Source organism: Vanessa cardui, chromosome 8, assembly GCF_905220365.1.
Source record: "Vanessa cardui chromosome 8, ilVanCard2.1, whole genome shotgun sequence".
Taxonomy (NCBI): Eukaryota; Metazoa; Arthropoda; class Insecta; order Lepidoptera; family Nymphalidae; genus Vanessa; species Vanessa cardui.
The window spans coordinates 3,867,131-3,887,589 of record NC_061130.1 but is presented as its reverse complement, the minus strand read 5'-3'; the positions used below and the strand labels follow the sequence as shown (position 1 = coordinate 3,887,589).

Below are 20,459 nucleotides of genomic sequence, written 5' to 3'. Positions count from 1 at the left end.
TAATTCATCTCGTGCTCAACGGTGAAGGAAAACATCGTGAGGAAACCTGCATGTGACAAATTTCATAGAAATTCTGCCACATGTGTATTCCACCAACCCGCATTGGAACAGCGTGGTGGAATATGTTCCAAACCTTCTCCTCAAAGGGAGAGGAGGCCTTTAGCCCAGCAGTGGGAATTTACAGGCAGCAATTATTTCACTTCCCTGAGTTCACTCAGGCTGCAACAAAACAAATGCACTCTGCCTGCTATCGCATTGAGAGTACTTACGTAACGTGCGCGTCAGTGGTCCATCTTTGGACTACGTCTAGTTTTATATCAACATAAAATCTTTTTGTGAAATGAATTGTCAAAACATGTCTGTCAGTGTCATATATGTTCGATCGGTAAAGCATATTATCGCTCATACTGAGCACACGAAAATAGATCTTAAGGTGACGAACCTTTACTTATCCCGACTGTACATCATAATAATGTTATTGCTATTCTTTAATTTGGTAGGTATTTCATTGAAAATTAAATTTGTGTTGAGTAATATATTTTTTTTATCATTAAACACAGTACACGTAATATAACCATAAAAAATTGAAAACACAATGCCATTAAAAACATTAATTATTAACCTTTAACTGAGCTAAATTTAGTGTATTGTATATTACGAAACATTACGTGTTTAAAACGAATATTAGTTACGTTGGTCTAATAAACTATTTCAAATAAACACGCATTAAAATATCAAAAAATAAATTTATTAAGCCGAGCCTCGACTTTCGTCTAAAAAAAAATCTTTGACAAATATTCGTTATAAATATTATAAAAAAGTAGTTTTCTCTTACTTTTCAAGTACGCGTCAAAATGGCGTAAACGGGGTAAGTATTGTACGACACAACTTAGATGTAGCATCGGAAAATTCAATAAAACCGATTACTGCTGATTTATACAACCAATAGAAATAACTCACTATCGCGCCATTCGACGCCATTCGTCGGTATAGATTCTCGCGTCAGTCAAATTGACTAATATATTAGGTCGTGCGATATTACAAGTTATTACGTTTGTGCAAAGATCATATTCGCATGAGAAATAAATATTGATAAATTGGGAAAGCCAACTCAATTCGGATGTGATCGGTTTTACGAATTTTGCCGATGCTACATCTAAGTTGTGTCGTAGTATAACTATTACTGATTCAAAAAAGTAAAAAAGAAAAGGTATTGTGCTCGAATCGTCTGTGTCAGGATATTATGTTACGTTCGAAATACATAATACATAACATTTATAAAATCAACATTATAAAAATCACATAAATAAATTAAGAAACGATTAAATAATGTCGTTTTAAATTAAATTGTAAGGATTGAAATTAAATAAAACAAAATTTGAAAGTTTAAAAGAAAGTTTGAAAAAAAAAATCTTTCAAAAAATAATTTATTTCTTAAATTTTACAAATATTAATTTATTGGATTATGTTAAAATAAGCTAATTGTTTAGAAATAACCTATAATATTTGTTTAGTATCAATAATATTCAACATAATATTCTATGTTTATGTATAATCTTATTTTTTTATTAATTTTGTCATTATTATAACATACTCTCACATATATTTTATTCACATATTTATTTATTTACAAACGAACACTATACACGTTTTTTTCTTCATAACCAAGGTTTTCCTCTCCTGAACTAATATTAATATTCTTAGCAGTTACAGAACTTTTTGTTATATCCTTGATTGTTCCAGGTAATGGCTGATCCTTCGTTTCGGGAGCAAATAATATGAGAACGCTGGAAGCGACTGCAGAGCAAGCGAAGATCATTGAAGCTAGTATTGGAGAATATGTATCCTACAAGTGAGAAATTGAATCAGATGCAGATTTATATATACAACAACAACAGTAAATTACTCTCTGCTGAGCTAAGGCATACTCTCCCTTTGAGGAGAAGGTTTGCAACATATTCCATCACGCTATGCCAATACGGTTTGGTGGGATACACGTGCGGCAGAATTTCTATAAAATTAAACACATGTAGAGATTGTGATGTCTGTGTTTTCCTTCACCGTCGAGCACGAGATGAAATATAAACACAAATAAGCACATGAAATTTTCAGTAGTGCTTTCCTGGATTTGAACCCACAATCATCGGTTAAAATCACGTGTTCTAACTACTGGGCCATCTCGGCTTTACAGAAATATATAAGTTGAACTAACATATAAGGTCATATTTGTATAGATGCCGGATGATGTTGAGGCATATTATCGAATAATCTTACCATCGCTGGTGTTAAAGGAGCAAGCATGAAACCAGCGCTGGCCGTAAATGTACACAGCCCAAACATCGAACCCCGAACGCTTGTTGGGAATAGCTCCATCGTGAAAGTCCAAATTCCCGTATAACACGCAGCGACCGTTAGTTTTCCAATCATGAAAAGTATTATCTTCGGCCAGAGGTACGCTACAAAAAAAATAGTTTTGTTTATATTATAGGTTTGCTAACGAGCATATGGGCCACCTGATGGTAAGTGGTCACCACTGTCCATAACTATTGGCGCTGTTAGAAATATTAAACATACCTTACGTCGCCAATACGTCACCAAACTTAAGAACTAATGTTACGTAACTTGTGCCTATAGTTAGTGCCTGACTCACTCTTCAAACCGGAACACAACAATACCAAATACTGTTGTTTTGGCGGTAGAATATCTGATGAGTGGATGGTACCTACCCAGACGGGCTTACACAAAGCTCGTAAAGTCAAAAGTTCGTAAAGTGATGGAAATGCTTAAAGAATTTGAATTATCCTGTGATTATGATTTTGATTCAGTGGTTTCGAGAAAACAACACACTGACGAACGGAATTGCCTACGCCTTTATAATATTAGTAGATATTTTTATACATACATTCAGGTACACAAGAAGAAGCAATACAAGCGAGACCGCATACGAAATATCCATAAAACAACGGCCACCTCCTTCCAAATCTGTTCATGAAGTACAACGCCAATACGTCGCCAGGGAACGACATCAGTGCCGTAAGAGCGTAATTCACATACTTATTCCCGGGTAGCCAAACCGAATTCGCAACTAGACCGTAGTAAATGAACGTCACGGTAAATCTCGACACTGTCACGATCAGCACTCTCTTCAAAATATCCATCGACGCTAACGCTTCTCTAAACCCTTCCCTCTTTGATTCTTTCTCGACGTTACAGATTTGTCGAAGTTTCACATCGTCCAATTCATCCAAATCATTATCAACTATATTAATTTTATTAGATTTATTTATCAATTTCAGTAAACGTCTTGCCTTATCTAACTTATTATTTAAGACAACCCAACGTGGACTCTCCTCTAGCAGTAAGATATAGGATGTAAATAATATCGGAGGAGTACATATAGTGTAAATAATCCATTGCCAATCAGGCACAACCATCGCTATGCCAGCGATCAATGCTTCGCCTACATAAATTGCATAAGCGAACAATACACCTGAAAGTACTCTTTGATTGTTTCCGCTAATCTCAATTACTGAAAGTAAACATAATTTTTTAAGAACATATATTGAATAAGAGGCAAGAGTATTATTATTTTGGGGGATATTTGGGAGCCTTCACGGATTTAGTGTTTATGACACGGTGAATTTGTCAAATGATAGCTTTCTATTTTTATGGTACCAATATTATAGAGATGTTGTAGAATAAGAACTAAGAATCTAGGAAATCCATGAAAGGGTATATGGTCTCGAGAAGTTGAAGGGAGCTTTAATCTGCCTTATTATAAAATTAATAATAATATTTAATTTGAAACTCACTTAAAACCATGCCAGCGCCTAACGCGCTACCTGATATAATGGATTCTATTAATTCAACGACTAAATAACCGTAATACGACTTAATAAATGTTTTTATGTTTCCAATGATAATTCCAATAGATGTCACGATATATGTAGACTTTCGCCCAAAACTGAAAAAAAACCTTATAATTAATACGGTATAAAAGTAATGTGTACGCCAAAGTATTATGGATACGAAATGTCGGATCTGAATACTTAAAATTTAATAATTGTAAAAGAAGAAACTATAAAATATGCACAACAACAACAACAGCCTGTAAATTTCCCACTGTTGTTCTAAAGCGAGAAGGCCTTTGAAGAGAAGGTTTTGGAACATATTCCACCGCTGTGCAATGCGGGTTGATGGAATACACATGTGGCAGAATTTCTATGAAATTAGACGCATGCAAAATTCGTCAAAATATTTGATGACTCCAATAAGCCAAAAAGGTATTATGTAGGAAATAAGAAAATGAGTGTTAATCAAAGTGTTTAAAAACCCTCTACATGTATTTAAAAGAAAGCTAAATAGATTAAGATGGTCCTTACACCTACCGATCTGCAGCCCAACCTCCAAACATCATTCCGATAACTGATCCTATGCTGTGTATTGTGCCAACCAAATTTGTTTTCCATGGACTGCAAGCCAGGTCTAGCTAAAATTAAAAGAGCGAGGTCACGGTATTGTGTTGCTATTCGCTAAATTAGCTAAATAGTTCTTAATTGGAGCTCTATGATTGGAGCAGCTTTATGAACGAATAATTTAAGAATAGATTAATTAAGAAACCGACGTGTTCGATAAATCAGCCCGCGATTAGCGTCACGAGCATTGTGTAATGTACTTCGACCCCTCAGTTTTGCAAGACAGGTAATAAATGACTTTGGTTTTAAATTTTAAATTGGGAAGTATGTATAGGTCTAAATCAGACTTTAAGTTGTTTTTTATTTTAGTGTAACGAAACGCGTGTTTTAAGGAACACGCATTATTTTGTTCTTGTATTTTATCTTTGCCAAACGTAATCATGATTAAACTTTTTTTTATGAAGTATTCACCAACAACGTCCCTTGATTAAAAAAATGTATCTTTGAAATAATAATTAAAGTTCAATTATCTGTTTTAAATTGGATTTAAATTACGAGGAAAATTGCATAATGTCTAAAAAGATTGCTAAGAAAACATTTAGTGGAAGGTCTTTACTATTATTATTTAACAACTACAACGACAGCCTGTAAATTTCTCAGTGCTGGGCTAAGGCATCCTCTCCCTTTGAGGAGAAATTTTGAAACATATCCCACCACGCTGCTCCAGTGCGGATTAAATTTATTTAACAATACATAGAAAATAAACTATGCCCCTATAACCTCCTAACGGATATACGTCGAATTACCAATCACCCTGTACATTGGGAATTGTTGATCTTCGTGAAACGTTTATCGTTTTAAATGTCTTTTTCTTTATTTGGCGACCAGTCTAAAACTAAACGGTTTTTAATTTAATTTATTGAGGTATTATTAAATTCAAAGTTGTAAAAAACTTATTATCTCTAATGGAGAGAGAATGACCCGCTCATTTCACTCAGATGAGCAGAATTGTTCGCGTTCTTGCCACCATACCATGTGGTCATAATTTGTGTAGTAGGTAGCTCTTTTAATTTTTATTTGTAAAAATTGCCAGTCGTAAATGTAACCTTGTAATTCATTACAAGGTTAAACGTTGCACGAAATATTTTATAGACTTGATAGATAAGAAATGAGTCCTAATAGAATAAGTAATATAATAAATAAACTTTATTGACTTAAGAATTACAATACAAACAAGTTGCAAGGGCCCCTGTACTAGGTGCAAACCCGTATTACTGGGTAATGCTTAATTATAATTTTAGCTACCTACTTGGTAGGCGAAAGAGCAAATAAACCAGCTGATAGTAAGACACAAATGGTCATAGATGGTCACCACCATCTATAGTCATTAGCGCTGTAAAAAAACTGTAGTGTTTCTTTCCTTAAAGGCCGGCCATGCGCTTGCAAGCCCACCGTTATTGCAGGTGGTAGTCACTTCAGATGAGACTCCAGCTCTTTTGCACCTACCACAAAAAACGTGCTGCTTCGTGGTAGAATATATGATGAACATAGTACCTACCCAGAAGGGTAACATACACGAATATCAGTCATATTCTTAGTATAAATTTAAAATGAAATACCCAAGCGACGATGGTCTTGTTACTGCCGTAGATCCATTCTTTACATGCAGTGGTTTCTGATGTGAAGCTGTTGTTATCGCACTGGTTTTCATTTATATATGTTACATTTAATAGTGGCCTCTTACAACGATTTGATTTCGAACTCAATGGATCTGAATCGTGCCACCATGATGGTGAAAAAGAATTGTCAATTGCATCACACTCCGGTACTACGCAACTGAAATTAATATGGATTATTTTAAATAAATATGTATCGCAATTAATTAAGTCACTTTAGACATATTATGGTATGGTACGACATAACTTAGATGTAGCGTCGGAAAATTCAATAAAACGGATTACCGCCGATTACCAATAAAAATAGTTTCCTATCGCGCCATTCGACGCTATTCGTCGCTATAGATTCTTGCATCAGCTCAACCCGAGATTACAAGTGCATCTCAATCGACGTGTCAAATTGACGAATATATTAAGTCATATAACATTACAAGTTATTACGTTTGCGTAAAGATGAAATTCACATATGAAATAAATATTTCAATTTGGGATAGCGTACTCAATTCGGATGTGATCGGTTTTACGAATTTTGCCGATGAAGTTGTGTCGTACTATAATCATTTCACTTTACTAGATAATTCGGGTACTAAAAATTTATTATAAGAATATATATATATATATATATATATATATATATATATATATATATATATATTAGGTTCCATCACCGAATGTGCCACTGCATGATCTTTTTTTTTTCTTTTAGTAAATACTCTGCATGACTTTTTACGATATTTTCAACAATTGACGTCATAAAATTAAATTATGCACCTACATTTAAAAAATCAACAATACAATAAAACAAACAGTACAATTACAAGTACATTTGAGTCGTCATCTTACAATTAAGTGAAGCAACCACCGGTTCGGAAAGTAGATTCTACCGGCAAGAAACTCAGTAGTTACTCTTTTTCAAAATCAAAAAAATACAAAGTCAAGTTAGTTAAATACAATTATTTAAATTAATATATCCTACTTGGAAGTAAACAGGTATTAACTCCACGCTTTTTTATCATCTATAAAATCTTGTATCGAATAATATGCCTTTTTTACCAATGTATTTTTTATAAACGATTTGAATATACGAAACGTCATGTCATGAATAAATTGGTTTTGAGTTAAGTGCATTCAGATAGCGATGGAATTTATAATTATTATATATTATAATGATAAATAGGTAAATGCCATAAACATATGCAAAGCTGCTTCATATACATAGATAAACGTTTAAAAGCGGTTTTACTATAAATATGTATGTATATTTTTTGATTATATATCAATTCATAATAACTTGCTGTAGGGCTTTGACATTCAGTCAAAACCAGATTAGATAGTGTATATACTGCCTAATGTGTAATCTTAACCTAGACCGGTAAAAAATGGCTTTAGATTTCATTGCCAACAAAATTGCCGGAGGCAAATATTTCTTCTATTTTTTATGTCATATAGAAGGCTGGCAAATGGGCCATCTGATGGGAAGTGAATACCATTGCTTGTAATCATTGGTGCTGTAATCGTTTTAACTAAGTGTTCCTTATTTTACAAATGCGCTACCAATTTTAGGAACTAAAATGTTACACTGGCTCACTCTACTTTAAGGGGAAACACAACCATTCTGATAATTATAGCTAGGTGATATTTGAATAGGATTCCTTTGTAATATTGCAAAATTATCGAAATTATATTCATAATATTACACTGTAGTAGAAAAGGCGCCTTATAGGAAGTTAGAAAAAGGCCCTAAGACTTGCGTAAAAGCGCCAATACTTTTTTTAATTCATATATTTGTAAAACTAAACCAAAAAAATATACTGAAAGATGTATTTAGTGCATTTATGAATGGAATTTTTGGATTCATCTGATTTTTATGTTCCAGACCACTTTTAATGACGTTTCAGTATACATGGGCTTTGAATAAAATTTTTGGTAATGCCTTCTTGCTCGCAATTGTTTGCCACAAAACTCCATTCGTACACAAGATTTAACTAGCAATATTATTTTTTTTGAGTGTAAAGGAATGGAAGGATACTAGCAAAATTTGAGAGACGACGGCAAGAAAATGTTTAAATCTCAACTATCAGCATACGCAGCAACCACATTTCGCATTATTCATTTCTATATTAATTCATTGACAAATTTCTAAATATTGTAAATATACTTTAGGCGGATTTACAGAGTGGCGCGAAGGTATAATGAGGTCATTTGGTCTAAAATGGCTCTTTTTTTCGATGACCAATGATGACGAAATTCCGTAGCGAATGATCGTTATTATTATATATTAGATACGTTGATATTTTTGTAAGAATAGTATAAGTAATAGGATAAATCTTCTTTCAAATCAAATCAAATCGAATCGAAATAACTTTTGAATCGTCATTTAACAATTAAGTGAAGCTACCACCGGTTCGGAAAGTAGATTCTACCAAGAAGAACCGGCAAGAAACATAGTAGTTACGCTTTTTCAACATTTAAAATCTACAAAATCTTGTATCGAATAATATGCCTTTTTTACCAATGATTTTTTTACAAAGGATTTAAATTTACGAAACGGCAAAGTTAAAAATGTTTGTGGAATTTTATTATAGAAACGGATACCCTGCCCTAAGAAAGATTTATTTACTTTACAAACATAGAGTCAGTACTTTTTTTAACAAACAATCATGCAGTCTTAAATACAAATTCAAACTTACCGATAGTCTATGTCCCCAGCGACAAAAACGTAGTTAACGTTACCCATAGCTATGAATACAGTCGGCAGTAAAATATAGAAATACTGAACTATTTGATATTTGCCGAACCTTTGCAATATGTTCATTACATCGTCACTTTCGCGATTCATATTAGATTCTTTTGCCATGATGATAATAATTCGTTTAGTTATATTATATGCCTTTTAAATACTTCAAATATAATACATAATCGCGGATTTTTTAAATTGATTCTAGTAATTGCAGTGCTATTTGTGACAATACCTAACAAAACAATGTGCAACGATCAAATGACAAGGATTCAGTTTTAATTTCAAGTAATTTTTACCCCTTCGCATAGATATAATTAATTAAGGAAAATAATCAAGAAAATGTAAATATGCTATATGCTATAATATTCAAAAAAATTTAATGTATATGAAACAGATAGGAAATTAATTTCTTTGCAACAGAAACGTAATGGAAAATAAATATTAGGGCAATTCTAAATAGCAACGATAAATAAATTTAGAATTTTTAAATTTCTATCAGAGATTTTATTTTGTGTTTGTTTACTTTTAAACGTATATACAGCTGGTATAATGTCATATTTCCTTAAACAAACAGTTGAATTACTTTCAATACACGTCCGTAATAAAATAGATTATTGTAATATTTTATAAAACAGACGTAGAAGTCATATTAAAGCATAAATAATCCTTTAATTCCTATATGAGACCAGCGTAAACAAGCATTAATCAATTATATCGATTAAGTAACAGATTTAATGACATAAGTACATGAATTAATTGCATGTGTCTAACCTAAAAATAATATTTTGTCACACTAATTCTCATGCTAAACGTTTTTTTTTTTTAACCAAACGTCACAAAATGTACATGATCTAGCACGAGAAGTCCAACACTAAGCAATTACCGATATTTTAGAAACCTCACTTTTAATGTTTAACTTAAAAATGTCTAATTTTCCCCGTTTAATATAACCACTCGTAACTACGTGGACAAAAATGATCGAACGTTCTTTGTTTTGTCATTTAGTTTGACCGTTTGTTGGCTAATGTTGGCATTATAATATTTTTTTTTATTACAATTCGTTTAATTTTAGAAATCCGTTACAGAGAAGAGTAACAGATGTGGGTAAAACCAGGACATGCATTCATTAATTTAAATTGAACTAACAATATTTGAGTATCCTTATATATCTTTTTACAATTAAAAAAACAGAGTAAATTAAAAAAATATATATTTTGAAGTTTCAACGTAATAGTTTTGTTAATATATTTTATAGAATCAGAAGTAGGAAGTAGGCTGCACTCTAAAACAATTATCTTTAATTTAGAATAACAATCAACCTACCACAAAAGAAAATCATTTAGTAAACACAGTAACACAACCATCAATAATACATATTACACAGTAATAATCATAATGGCGATCCCAATATGTAAGCTGCAAATTTCCCGCCTTTTTTTTTCAAGGGAAGTTGTGTGACTTGACGCAGATGTTGCTTGTTTATTCCAACGATATATTTTATAGAATTAACACCAAGTATGTGAACGTTGATTACTTTTAGGAAACAGGATTTGAGCAATGCCAGTTTTATCTTTTTTAATATACATTATTTAATTTTAACATATGTTATTTAGCACAAATAAGCATATAATAAGTTAAATATTTCAAAAATGCCAATTGAGTCTTAATATAATGAAAATGTGTGTGTGAAACGATGTTGGACATACTAAAATAACATTTTTTTTTAATATGACCAGTATAATACTCAAAAATTTGCAATAATTTATTTCGATTAGATTATTTTGGAAAGCTAGTCTTTTGGTAATAATTTTATTTAATATTTTCTAAGTAAATAGAAACGCTCAACCAAGTATGTACTTATGATGTCATAAAGTTAAAAGATTTTTTCTTTCGCGTGAAGTTGCATCCAAATTTTTATAATGTATTGGTACGTATATAATCATTATACATGTAATTTAAATGGTATTATGTCATTAACCAAGTAACTACTGATTTAATTAAATGCTTGTGCTATGAATGATACGACAATAAATTAGATCTCTTATAAATATTATTTTATTTGTAATTAATGACAGCGCAATAGATACTTTTTTTGGGAAAACTTTTTTAAAATTAAATCATTAGAGAACTGATAAAGACAGAACATTATGTATTAACAGTACAAAACCTTTTTAACTTATATATAAAACATATTATCTTCTATCATTCTTCCTTTATCGCTGTTTTGTTTATTTTAAGTTTTGATATGTACCTGCGTTTTGTTTATTTTATAGTTATTTTATTATTATTGTATAAGTGTTGACAACGAATACCGATGTACGGATAAATCCAGTGGGGTTTTTGTTACATCGTTGTCTGTATAAACAAAGCATGTATAATGATATTCAATAAATAAATAAAATAAAATAAATATATGTACAAGTATGTACGTAAAAACGTGGAGGTTTTAAACATTCCGTAACTATTCTTAGGGCAAGGTATCCGTTTCTATAATAAAATTTCGGAGACATTTTTAACTTTGCCGTTTCGTAAATTCAAATCGTTTAGAGAAATACATTGGTAGAAAGGGCGTATTACTCGATACAAGATTTTGTAGATAATAAAAAAGCGTGGAATTAATACCTGTTGACTTCCACGCACGCACATATATTAATTTAAATAATTGTATTAACTAACATGACTTTGTATTTTTAAATGTTGAAAAGAGTAACTACTGAATTTCTTGCCGGTTCTTCTCGGTAGAATCTACTTTTCGAACCGATTCGATTCAAAAGTGCTTGTAAAAGCCCACTTTAATAAAGTTTATATTGATTTTAATTGAGTTTCTTGAAAAAAAAAATTTATTAAACTAAACAATATTAACTTTTTTATTAAAACAAATAACTTAGCACAGGAACGATGTACCCATAGGCCCCAATTCAAAAGAACGACTCAAAATCAAAATAAACTAAAGTGCTTGTAAATGTCTACTTGATTAAAATGAAGTAGACATTTATTGAATCGCCATTTAACAATTCCATAACATATAAAGAAGAAATAATTATTCTACTCAATTCAATTCCATGTCGCTTAACTATACATATATAATATGTTTGTATAAAATATAATCATTTATAATCCGTTTTCTACTCCACTTTAATTTCACTTCCAAAATTCCGATATTAGCTTCGTTGAAGCTTAGCTTCGTCTGAAATCCCAGATGTTATAAATTTATAGTTAGTCCTCGTATTTTTGCAATCTTTCAAAATGCTGTCTATTGTGAACATACACAACATCGTTGGTAATATGTTTGGCACAACTGTATGTATACCTTTGTTAAAAACATTCAAAAAGTAGTCTTGTATTCCTAAATTATAAATAGACTTCTAGTTTGGTTCCCCATCAACAAGCAGGGATAGGACTAGCCAGTTTCAATCATCACATAACACGTTGATAACGAATTTGATAGTGAAAATACTCATCAGATGCATTTTCGAGGAGAAAGCAAGACAAAAAAAAGGATTTTTTTTTTTCATGTTTATTCTAATAAATACTATTTTTAGAGGAAAAAGTTTCCTACGAAAGTTGTTTGTCTGGCGATAACATATTTTCTTTGTTCAATACAATTTTCGTCTTGATCCAGTATCCATCCACATGTATCATCAGATCAATCACAAAAACAAAAGGATCACAAAATAAAACCATCATAAAACACCAAACCATTTCAAAATGGTACAATATATCTAAATAGTTATTTATTGAATGTTTACCAACACGGATGGTTTTGAGTACCTTATAGGTTCATTTACTTTCATAAAGCGATGGCCCGTAAGGTATTCTTAATTAGGTTATATCCTATTCTATTGGAGCATTTAGTCGGTAGTGACCATCATGATTCACACATAACAAATAATCTGATCACAGGTCTCGTAAGTAACATTTACACATAATTCCAGGCAGCAAGCAGCTTTTAATTTGTGCTCATTGCCAAGTCAATATAATTATAATATAAAGAAAACTATTTATACAATTATTGTTGTTGATTTCCAACTACATAATAATTTGAATAGGACTTGGCTATTATGAGATCTCAAAACTTTTTACAATGGAAAGACTGCAGCGAGAGGCTTGGCATTTTTTTTACATTTAGTGTTTTTGATGGGATTACTTATTTTCAATTGTAGCTGCATTTGTTCATTAGAGCAATATGTCAATAACCGTGAATACTGTTTTCATCTATGCTGTTAGGGTATGTATTTACTAATAACGTCACTGGATATACTTAAGGCCAGAGGACTGTGGAGGTTAAATCTATAAGAAAATAATGAGAAAGACAGTGTTACTAAGAGTTATTAAATTACAAATATTTGTTGTCTTACGATTTCACCTTAGCAAACTAATTCTCCCGCTTTATTTACTCCTAAATACTTGTGATTTATTAAAAATATAGAAACTATAGTTTTTCTTTTCGAGACAAATAGACTGTGCTCAAAGTGAACGTATGTGACGTTATGGGATTTATTGTTTGAGGGGCAAATATTGATAAGAATATTATGTTTTTTCCATTACACAGTTATAATTATTATTAGTGCCATTTAATCCTATTTAGGTATTGTTGAATTTTATTTATTTATGAGTCCCCAACAAAGGATACACACTAATTACACATTCAAAATAAAACGGTATAAAGGTTACACAACTTATGTGCTCCTTCAATAGGCTATTTGACCGATTTTTTAAATCCATTTTATATTATTAGTAGAGGTTAAGGGACCCAGTAAAAGTTGTTTTTTTTTATTTCTAGTACATATTCGCCGAAAAATATTAACAATATTATCATCATTTATTATTATCATATTAAAAAATCCATATTTAAATAACGCGCGAAAATGATACCTGGACAATACGGCGCTGCAATGATGTCGGTGACGTCACTTTGCTGTATTTTAATCTGTGGTACATATAGTAGAAAAGCAAGGTTTACAAGAAAGTGACTTCATCATAAGCCCGGCCAATCAAGAGCGTTTTGTGTCACGTGACAAACGTTTGAAAAAAATCATTTTTATTTATTGATTTTTGAATAAATTAAGTATTATTTTCAAGTTTCATTAGTAAATAACTATTTTTAAACTCATAATATACACTGATTACAATAATTCACGGTTTATTTTTCGCATTGTCTAATAGCCTATTATTGGAGACCACAGTGTTCACAGCAAAAACAAAAAATATATTTACGTGTACACGTAAAATAACTTTAGTACTCAAAATTATCATCGAAAGTGAATTGTTATCAATCTAATGTCATAAAATTTTAATATTTTCCGTTCAATCAAGCATTAACCTTTAGCTCTACCGAAAACGTTTATCAAAATATAATATGTAAATTTAACTAGTAGCATGATCCTAACGATGATGTCTTGTGTGCAATTAATTTACAGTTTTTAAAACAATTAATGTCTATTGTAAGTATAAATAATTGATAATTATTATTTCGGGCGCAATCGTAGTCGGTAAATAGTCGGCAATTATTCAGCTTGGCTTCCTTTATTATAAATATTTCTTGATAAAATGGACATAGGAGGAATTACATTATTTAATTACAATTTACATTATTACAGGCTTTTGACTGGTTTTTAAAGTCCAATGTATATTATTTAGTAGAGGTTAAGAAATCCAGAAAAAGTTTATATGGCCGAAAAGGCCAATATTTGCCGAAAAAATTCATATTAAAAATTCCATATTTAAATAGCGCGCGAAAACGGTACTGGGACCATATGGCTCTAAGGTTAACAAGCAAGTGACTACATTATAAGCCCGGCCAATCAGGAGCGTTTTGTGTCACGTGACAGACGTTTAAAATAATGCAATTTTATTTAGGGATTTTTAAATAAATTAAGGATTATTTTCAGCATTCGTTAATAAATAACCATTTTTAAACTCACAATATAATATACTGATTACAATAATTGACACTTTGTTTTTCGGATTGTCAATTGATTAAATGTATTCCAGATTAATTATCATTTGTCACTTTCCAGATTAGTTATCTTTGAGTTTGAATAAATCATTATCCAATTGGTCAATAAAACAAATGCATGAGATTTATGACACGATTAAATTTTAATTATCTTAAGATCTTAAGCTTTATTTTAACTATCCTAAACTCTTGCACTTTAATGAACATAACACTATCAATTTTTTACGTAAGAACACCTGTGCAAAGCAAAAATCAAGAAGCCAATTAGAAATCAAAACGACTACTTAGTCTGCTACGCTAGTTGGCCAAAGTTATAAACATCTCTACTATTTTTTCTCTTTTTAATAAGCATTTTTCTGCATAACCTGCATTTATGATAACTTTATGAAATATATTTATATACGTTATAAAATAAATAAAAATAATTTTACCTTTTTTTAAATTGCATTTTAATAGCTAAATACGATCGATAAAATATTTCCTAAGAAAAATCAATCTTACAAAAATATATGTAATTCATGCCTTTGAATTTCTGGACGTTAAGACGTCCATATGTAATTTATAAATGTCAAACATTTTGATCATTGGCCATAATTGTCACTTGTAAGTTGTAGCTACAAGAGTGTTTTTAAATCAATTTTATTTGATTATAATTGTTTTGTTACTGAGTTAAGCATATGTATCGAAAATGGTTATAGAATTGTTGAAATCAATCAAAAATGGAGAACGTTCATGATTATACGTTAAACTTCATACATTATACGAGGTTTTATCGAATGTGACGCGCAAGGATAATGACGATAAGATGAAATTGATATTTCTGTTTACTATTTTGGCAAATGTATGTTCCTCAATATTTGCACAAAATGAAGAATGTACGAAAACAAACAACAGCCGGTGTGACTACAAATGGAACGTGCGGAAATTATCGGAAACTTTAGCGAGCAAATTTAGCGAAATAGTGGTCAAAGAGCTTGGAAGTAATTATACATCACATCTAGAAGTACGTACAGCTTATAAAGTCAGTAGATATCATACCACAGATAGTAATACATTAACTAGTATAGTGGATAAGTTGAACTACAAAATATCCTCCGCTATTAGCATTCTGCTCGAAATGAGCAATGCAATTAATAAAACCGACACTCCGTCCTTCACTCACCCCTGTCCATTTACATCTATCGGTAAATCAGTGTTCATAAAAAGTTCCAGTGTGTTTGATGATATATCATCGTTGGACATGAAACCCCATATGAAGGGTAGGTTTAAAGATTTGAAAGTTAAACGATCATATTTTCTATCTAACATGGATTATGCTACGGACAAGGATTGTACGTCAATGCCTCACTCCAATCTAAGATACTTGTATCATAAAGTTATGCATCCAGATCCAAAACTTGTCATATTTTTAATAGATAATAATATGAAAATAGAATCGCTACAGCATGTTATAAGCATAGTTAAAGAAATAGCTTATGCTCTTCAGAATACTGACTTATTCGCCCTGAAAATAACGAACATGACAAATTTTATGAAGTTTGAAGATACTTGCAGCAATGATGGAATATCAAATCTAGGGAATGCAACTGATAATAATAAACTACTATTACGGGAATACCTATCATCTATAGATATAGCAGCAAATAGTTTGACACCATTAGCTATAAATAGAGAGATAAAGAGTTTGTTGAGTGAGAAGAAACTTCCTGATAACAAATTGCTTATATTTCTGACGGGTAAAAAACAAAAAATCTTAAAAGATGACGACTGGTTAAAAATGTTTCCACATCCAGAAACAGTTGATAATAGAGTGAAATATTCTATCGGGTTAATATATGAGGGTAAAACAGCAAGAAATAGTTCGATAGAAATTTTACATTTCGACAAATTGCACAATCATTCCAAAAACAATTCTGTCATGAAGCTACATCTTAACAACAGTGCAGTCATCGGGCAAATTGCCTCGGCATTTATTTCATTATTACCTAGTAGGTATGAGACTAAATTGCAAACAGAAGGTCCTGTTTGGGAAGCTACGGAACGAGACTTCATGATTTCACTTGTAAATCCCATTGCGAATGGTATAATGGGGTTGGATTTGTATTGGTCGGATTTAGCTGAAGATATTATTTATTTCAAAGAGAAAAACCACAAAAAGAGAGCATTTGTTATGGATTTCTCAGGTAAGATCCTCATGCATACATATTTTCCAAGGATTGAATCTACTTCCGATAAAATAAAATTTACAACTCTAGAAGCAGTGGAAACTTGTAATTGTACTAATATTATTAAGCAAAAGCTATTGACTATTGATTCAGGGAATTTTACAGTAAGTGATAGCAACTCGTCTAAAACAATAACATATTCTTGGAAATGGGTACAAAAGTTATACATAGTTTGTATAGTATCAGAAATATCTAATAATAGTTTTGCAAATAAAACAAATATATTTTTTACAAGAACTAGTAAGGAGATATTGTTTCACAGATTAGATCTTTTTCCACCTAAAACTGGTAAAGTTTGCCGTCATTTTAAACAAATATCAACCATTGATCAAGGAACTGTGTATTTGAGTCCTTCTAGTTTTCAATCTCCTTTTACATATCTATATGATATGGGTGACGGTCAAGAAGCAATTACATACATGCAGAATTACTTAGCTTATCTTAAAAGTGTGGCTCATGGTCTATTATCAAATCCCGGATTGAAGAATGAGATACAACAAGATGTTGGATTTCTAAATTCAATATTATCGTTTTATAAGAGACAGCATTTACATGGGCCCTATTCGAAATATATTGTTAGGAGGTATGCCGTTACAGAGAACGGAGTTCTAGTCATGTTTCCTGGAACTGTGTTGGAGTATGATTATGAGCCAGTACGGAGACCGTGGTACATATATGCAGTTGAAAATCCTGGTAAAATAATTTTGACCCCTCCGAATTTAGATGTTGGTGGAGCTGGATATATTGTATCCATTTCATATGCTGTAAAGAGCCCTATTTACCCATCGATGGTTGTTTCAATGGATGTAACAATGGGTTTCCTTTATAAACTCATTATAGATAGTTTGCCAATGTGCGCCGATTCATACTATGTTAAATGTTTTATAATGAACAATCGGGGGTACTTGGTGTCTCATCCCGGTTTAATGGATCCAAACAGTTCAGGTCCCATTGAACAACAACACATAACCCACAAAGAATCAATGATTGCGATTGACATGTTGAATCACAAAGGATTTGTCACGAAGAGACTGTGTAGTAACTTCTACGACAAAACTATTCAGAGATTTTACGAATTTAACACATCTTTGCCAAATGTTCTTTCCAATGTAGTTTCGGGTGACCATTGTATTCATTATTACATTGCTTCCATTCCCGGAACGAATGCTTTCATAGGTCTTGTTAATGCGTCCTGCAATGTCGGCGCCTTTTGCCCGTGCAGCATGGTTGACCGCCTGTGTCTGAATTGTAATCGCATGGAACAAACTGAGTGTGAATGTCCATGCGAGTGCAGTTCCGAGTTATATGAATGCCCTAAAGCCAATCTTTCACGGTTCGATCAAAATATTCCCTTGTGTGGTATAACGCCTGAGAATAATAACCATAAATCGCATTATTTTCATAATTTTGCCGAAAATTTAAAATCTTGTTTTGATTTTCAATGCGAGACGTATATCACGCATACGTCCTGTTTAGGAGTTTTGGGTTGTGAATGGTGCCAAATAGATACAGATGGACGAACGCGACTGGCAACTCCGTTCTGTACATCTCAATCGACTTGCTTTAGCGGCGTTCTCGGCGCTGTAACTCCGTATGGGGAGGGAACTTTTGGTCATGTAAATAGGGATGCATTTGCTAGTTATTCCGCAATAGGCCCGATAGCCGGGTGTATAGTTACTGTAAGCCTATTCATAGCGGTCGCAATATATTGCTACAGGCAGAATACCTCCTCAGATAGTTGCCACAATTTGTATGTTGATGGACCTGCTGAAACCTGGCACGATGCTGATGTGCAAATGAGTCACTTGCCATCAGATGACATGCCAGATATGTCGGGGCAGGATAAACTGTTACCGGCAAAGGAAATTGAGGCGCCCATATCTCCATACCGCGTGGTCACGGGATATAGACGTCCTCATACTGCTGGTGGCTCCGACCACGGTTATTCTACAATGACGCCCCATGAAGATTCAGAAACGACCGGTTTCTCAGTGAATGATCCCACAATTTTATCAGATGATACTAAGTCTGATGCCAGTTTTCCAGCTCCAAGTAAAATAAAACCGCGAAGTAAAACCTCAGAGCTCACAATGACCGTCCTACCTTGTGGCAAAAACAGTGTGTTAGCTCCTGTTACTGTTCACAGACATATGGAAGCATCCTAAAATATTGCTTATCATTTGGTAATCTACCTCCTTTGTACATAATGTGACTATTTTTTAAACATTATAATTAATTATTGTGATATTGTAACTCGTATAACTTAAGTCATGTTTTTTTTTGTTTTGGTGCTTAATAAGTATAATTGTTGCCATGATAAGAAATAAAAATGTAATCATTACAATTATATTATAAATGCAGCTAACAATTTGTAAAAACAGTATTGTTAGTTAAATAATAATAAACATACTTCTATTTTATCATTTAAGTATTTTTATACAAACAATTATAAATAATAATTATGTAGCTGATATCACATTATAAAACTGTTTGCTGTGTACTTATAATGTTTACTATTTAAAAACGCTTTACATATATATTTTTAATAACTTCTGACAATTATTTAAGCCTTTTCACATATGCTAAAATTAATCCGTGTTGACAGAAATACAAAGAAATATGTTGATAACGTAAACTTGAATACAATAGTTCCTTGCTGTGTAATTATAAAAAAAAAAAAACTTCAGAATGCTTTACTATGACCGTATCTTATAATCAAATTATCTGATATTTTTTTTCATATGGATGTACTTAAACTAGCTTAAGAACTTATTTTCAATTGAAAAGTAAAAATAACAATAATATATATCCTATTCCTATTACAGAAGGAGTAAAGATAGAGAGATCTTAGATTTATATAATCTGTGCAATTGACTAACAGCTCTGCTTTATTATAGATTAAAAAACGTTATTGAAAACTTGTCGAATAAATTTATATTTAAATCCGCCATTTTGAACCATAGAGAACAAGAAATCGACCAATAATAACACGACAATTGAATGTCAAATTTGTCTTTACTCCTTTGAATACTCTAGGTATTATGATTAAAAGTATCTATACGCCGATCAAACTGTATTTATTGATGTAATGATGATTTACTATGAGTTTATGAATAGGTTACTGCAAAATGATTTATGATCATTCGATTTTGATATGTTTTTTATATATAATTTATTCTTAAGGTTATATTATACGTGCCAGTGCCTCCCGTAACGCTAAGTTGTAATTGTACGTAATTTAAGACTGACTTTGATGTTGCATTTACTTATTGTATGATGTAATAAATTTTTTAATTAAGAATCTTTAGTTTGTTTTTTTTTTAACTATACAACCTTTAAAATCATGCTACTGATGTAAATTGGATGGCCGACTACAGGTCTTAAGTAAAACATAGATAATTAATTTAAAGGCTAAGTGCGTAGCAGATATTATAGTATCTACGC

General features: G+C 31.7%; 2 protein-coding genes across 3 annotated transcripts; one reads left to right on the top strand and one right to left on the bottom strand.

Annotated features, from left to right (window-relative positions):
• Positions 1-1,555: 1,555 nt before the first annotated feature.
• LOC124532052 (organic cation transporter protein-like) lies at positions 1,556-10,221 on the bottom strand. 2 transcript variants are annotated; one of them, XM_047106681.1, is made up of 7 exons: positions 10,155-10,221; positions 6,035-6,251; positions 4,389-4,489; positions 3,813-3,964; positions 2,903-3,529; positions 2,275-2,456; positions 1,556-1,846 (listed from the first exon to the last, which is right to left on the bottom strand). In XM_047106681.1, exons 1-7 carry the CDS (start codon positions 10,193-10,195, stop codon positions 1,628-1,630), a joined length of 1,539 nt encoding a protein of 512 aa, XP_046962637.1. In that variant the 5' UTR covers positions 10,196-10,221; the 3' UTR covers positions 1,556-1,627. The 2 variants fall into 2 exon arrangements, with proteins under 2 accessions (XP_046962637.1, XP_046962636.1); XM_047106680.1 differs by lacking the exon at positions 10,155-10,221 and adding an exon at positions 8,782-9,213.
• Positions 10,222-15,379: 5,158 nt separating this feature from the next.
• LOC124531690 (VWFA and cache domain-containing protein CG16868) lies at positions 15,380-20,322 on the top strand. Its single transcript, XM_047106187.1, has one exon. The coding sequence runs from the start codon at positions 15,596-15,598 to the stop codon at positions 19,178-19,180; it is 3,585 nt and encodes a 1,194-aa protein (XP_046962143.1). The 5' UTR covers positions 15,380-15,595; the 3' UTR covers positions 19,181-20,322.
• The last annotated feature ends 137 nt before the right edge of the window (positions 20,323-20,459 follow it).

Bases quoted from the DNA above. Each gene is read 5' to 3' on its own strand.
- LOC124532052 (XM_047106680.1), bottom strand. From the start codon at position 8,948: ATGGCAAAAGAATCTAATATGAATCGCGAAAGTGACGATGTAATGAAC. The intron at 3,965-4,388 runs GTAGGTGTAAGG...GTTTTTTTTCAG, and splicing joins GGAGGTTGGGCTGCAGATCG to TTTTGGGCGAAAGTCTACAT. The intron at 2,457-2,902 runs GTATGTATAAAA...TTTTTTTTGTAG, and splicing joins TTCTTCTTGTGTACCTGAAT to CGTACCTCTGGCCGAAGATA.
- LOC124531690 (XM_047106187.1), top strand. From the start codon at position 15,596: ATGAAATTGATATTTCTGTTTACTATTTTGGCAAATGTATGTTCCTCA.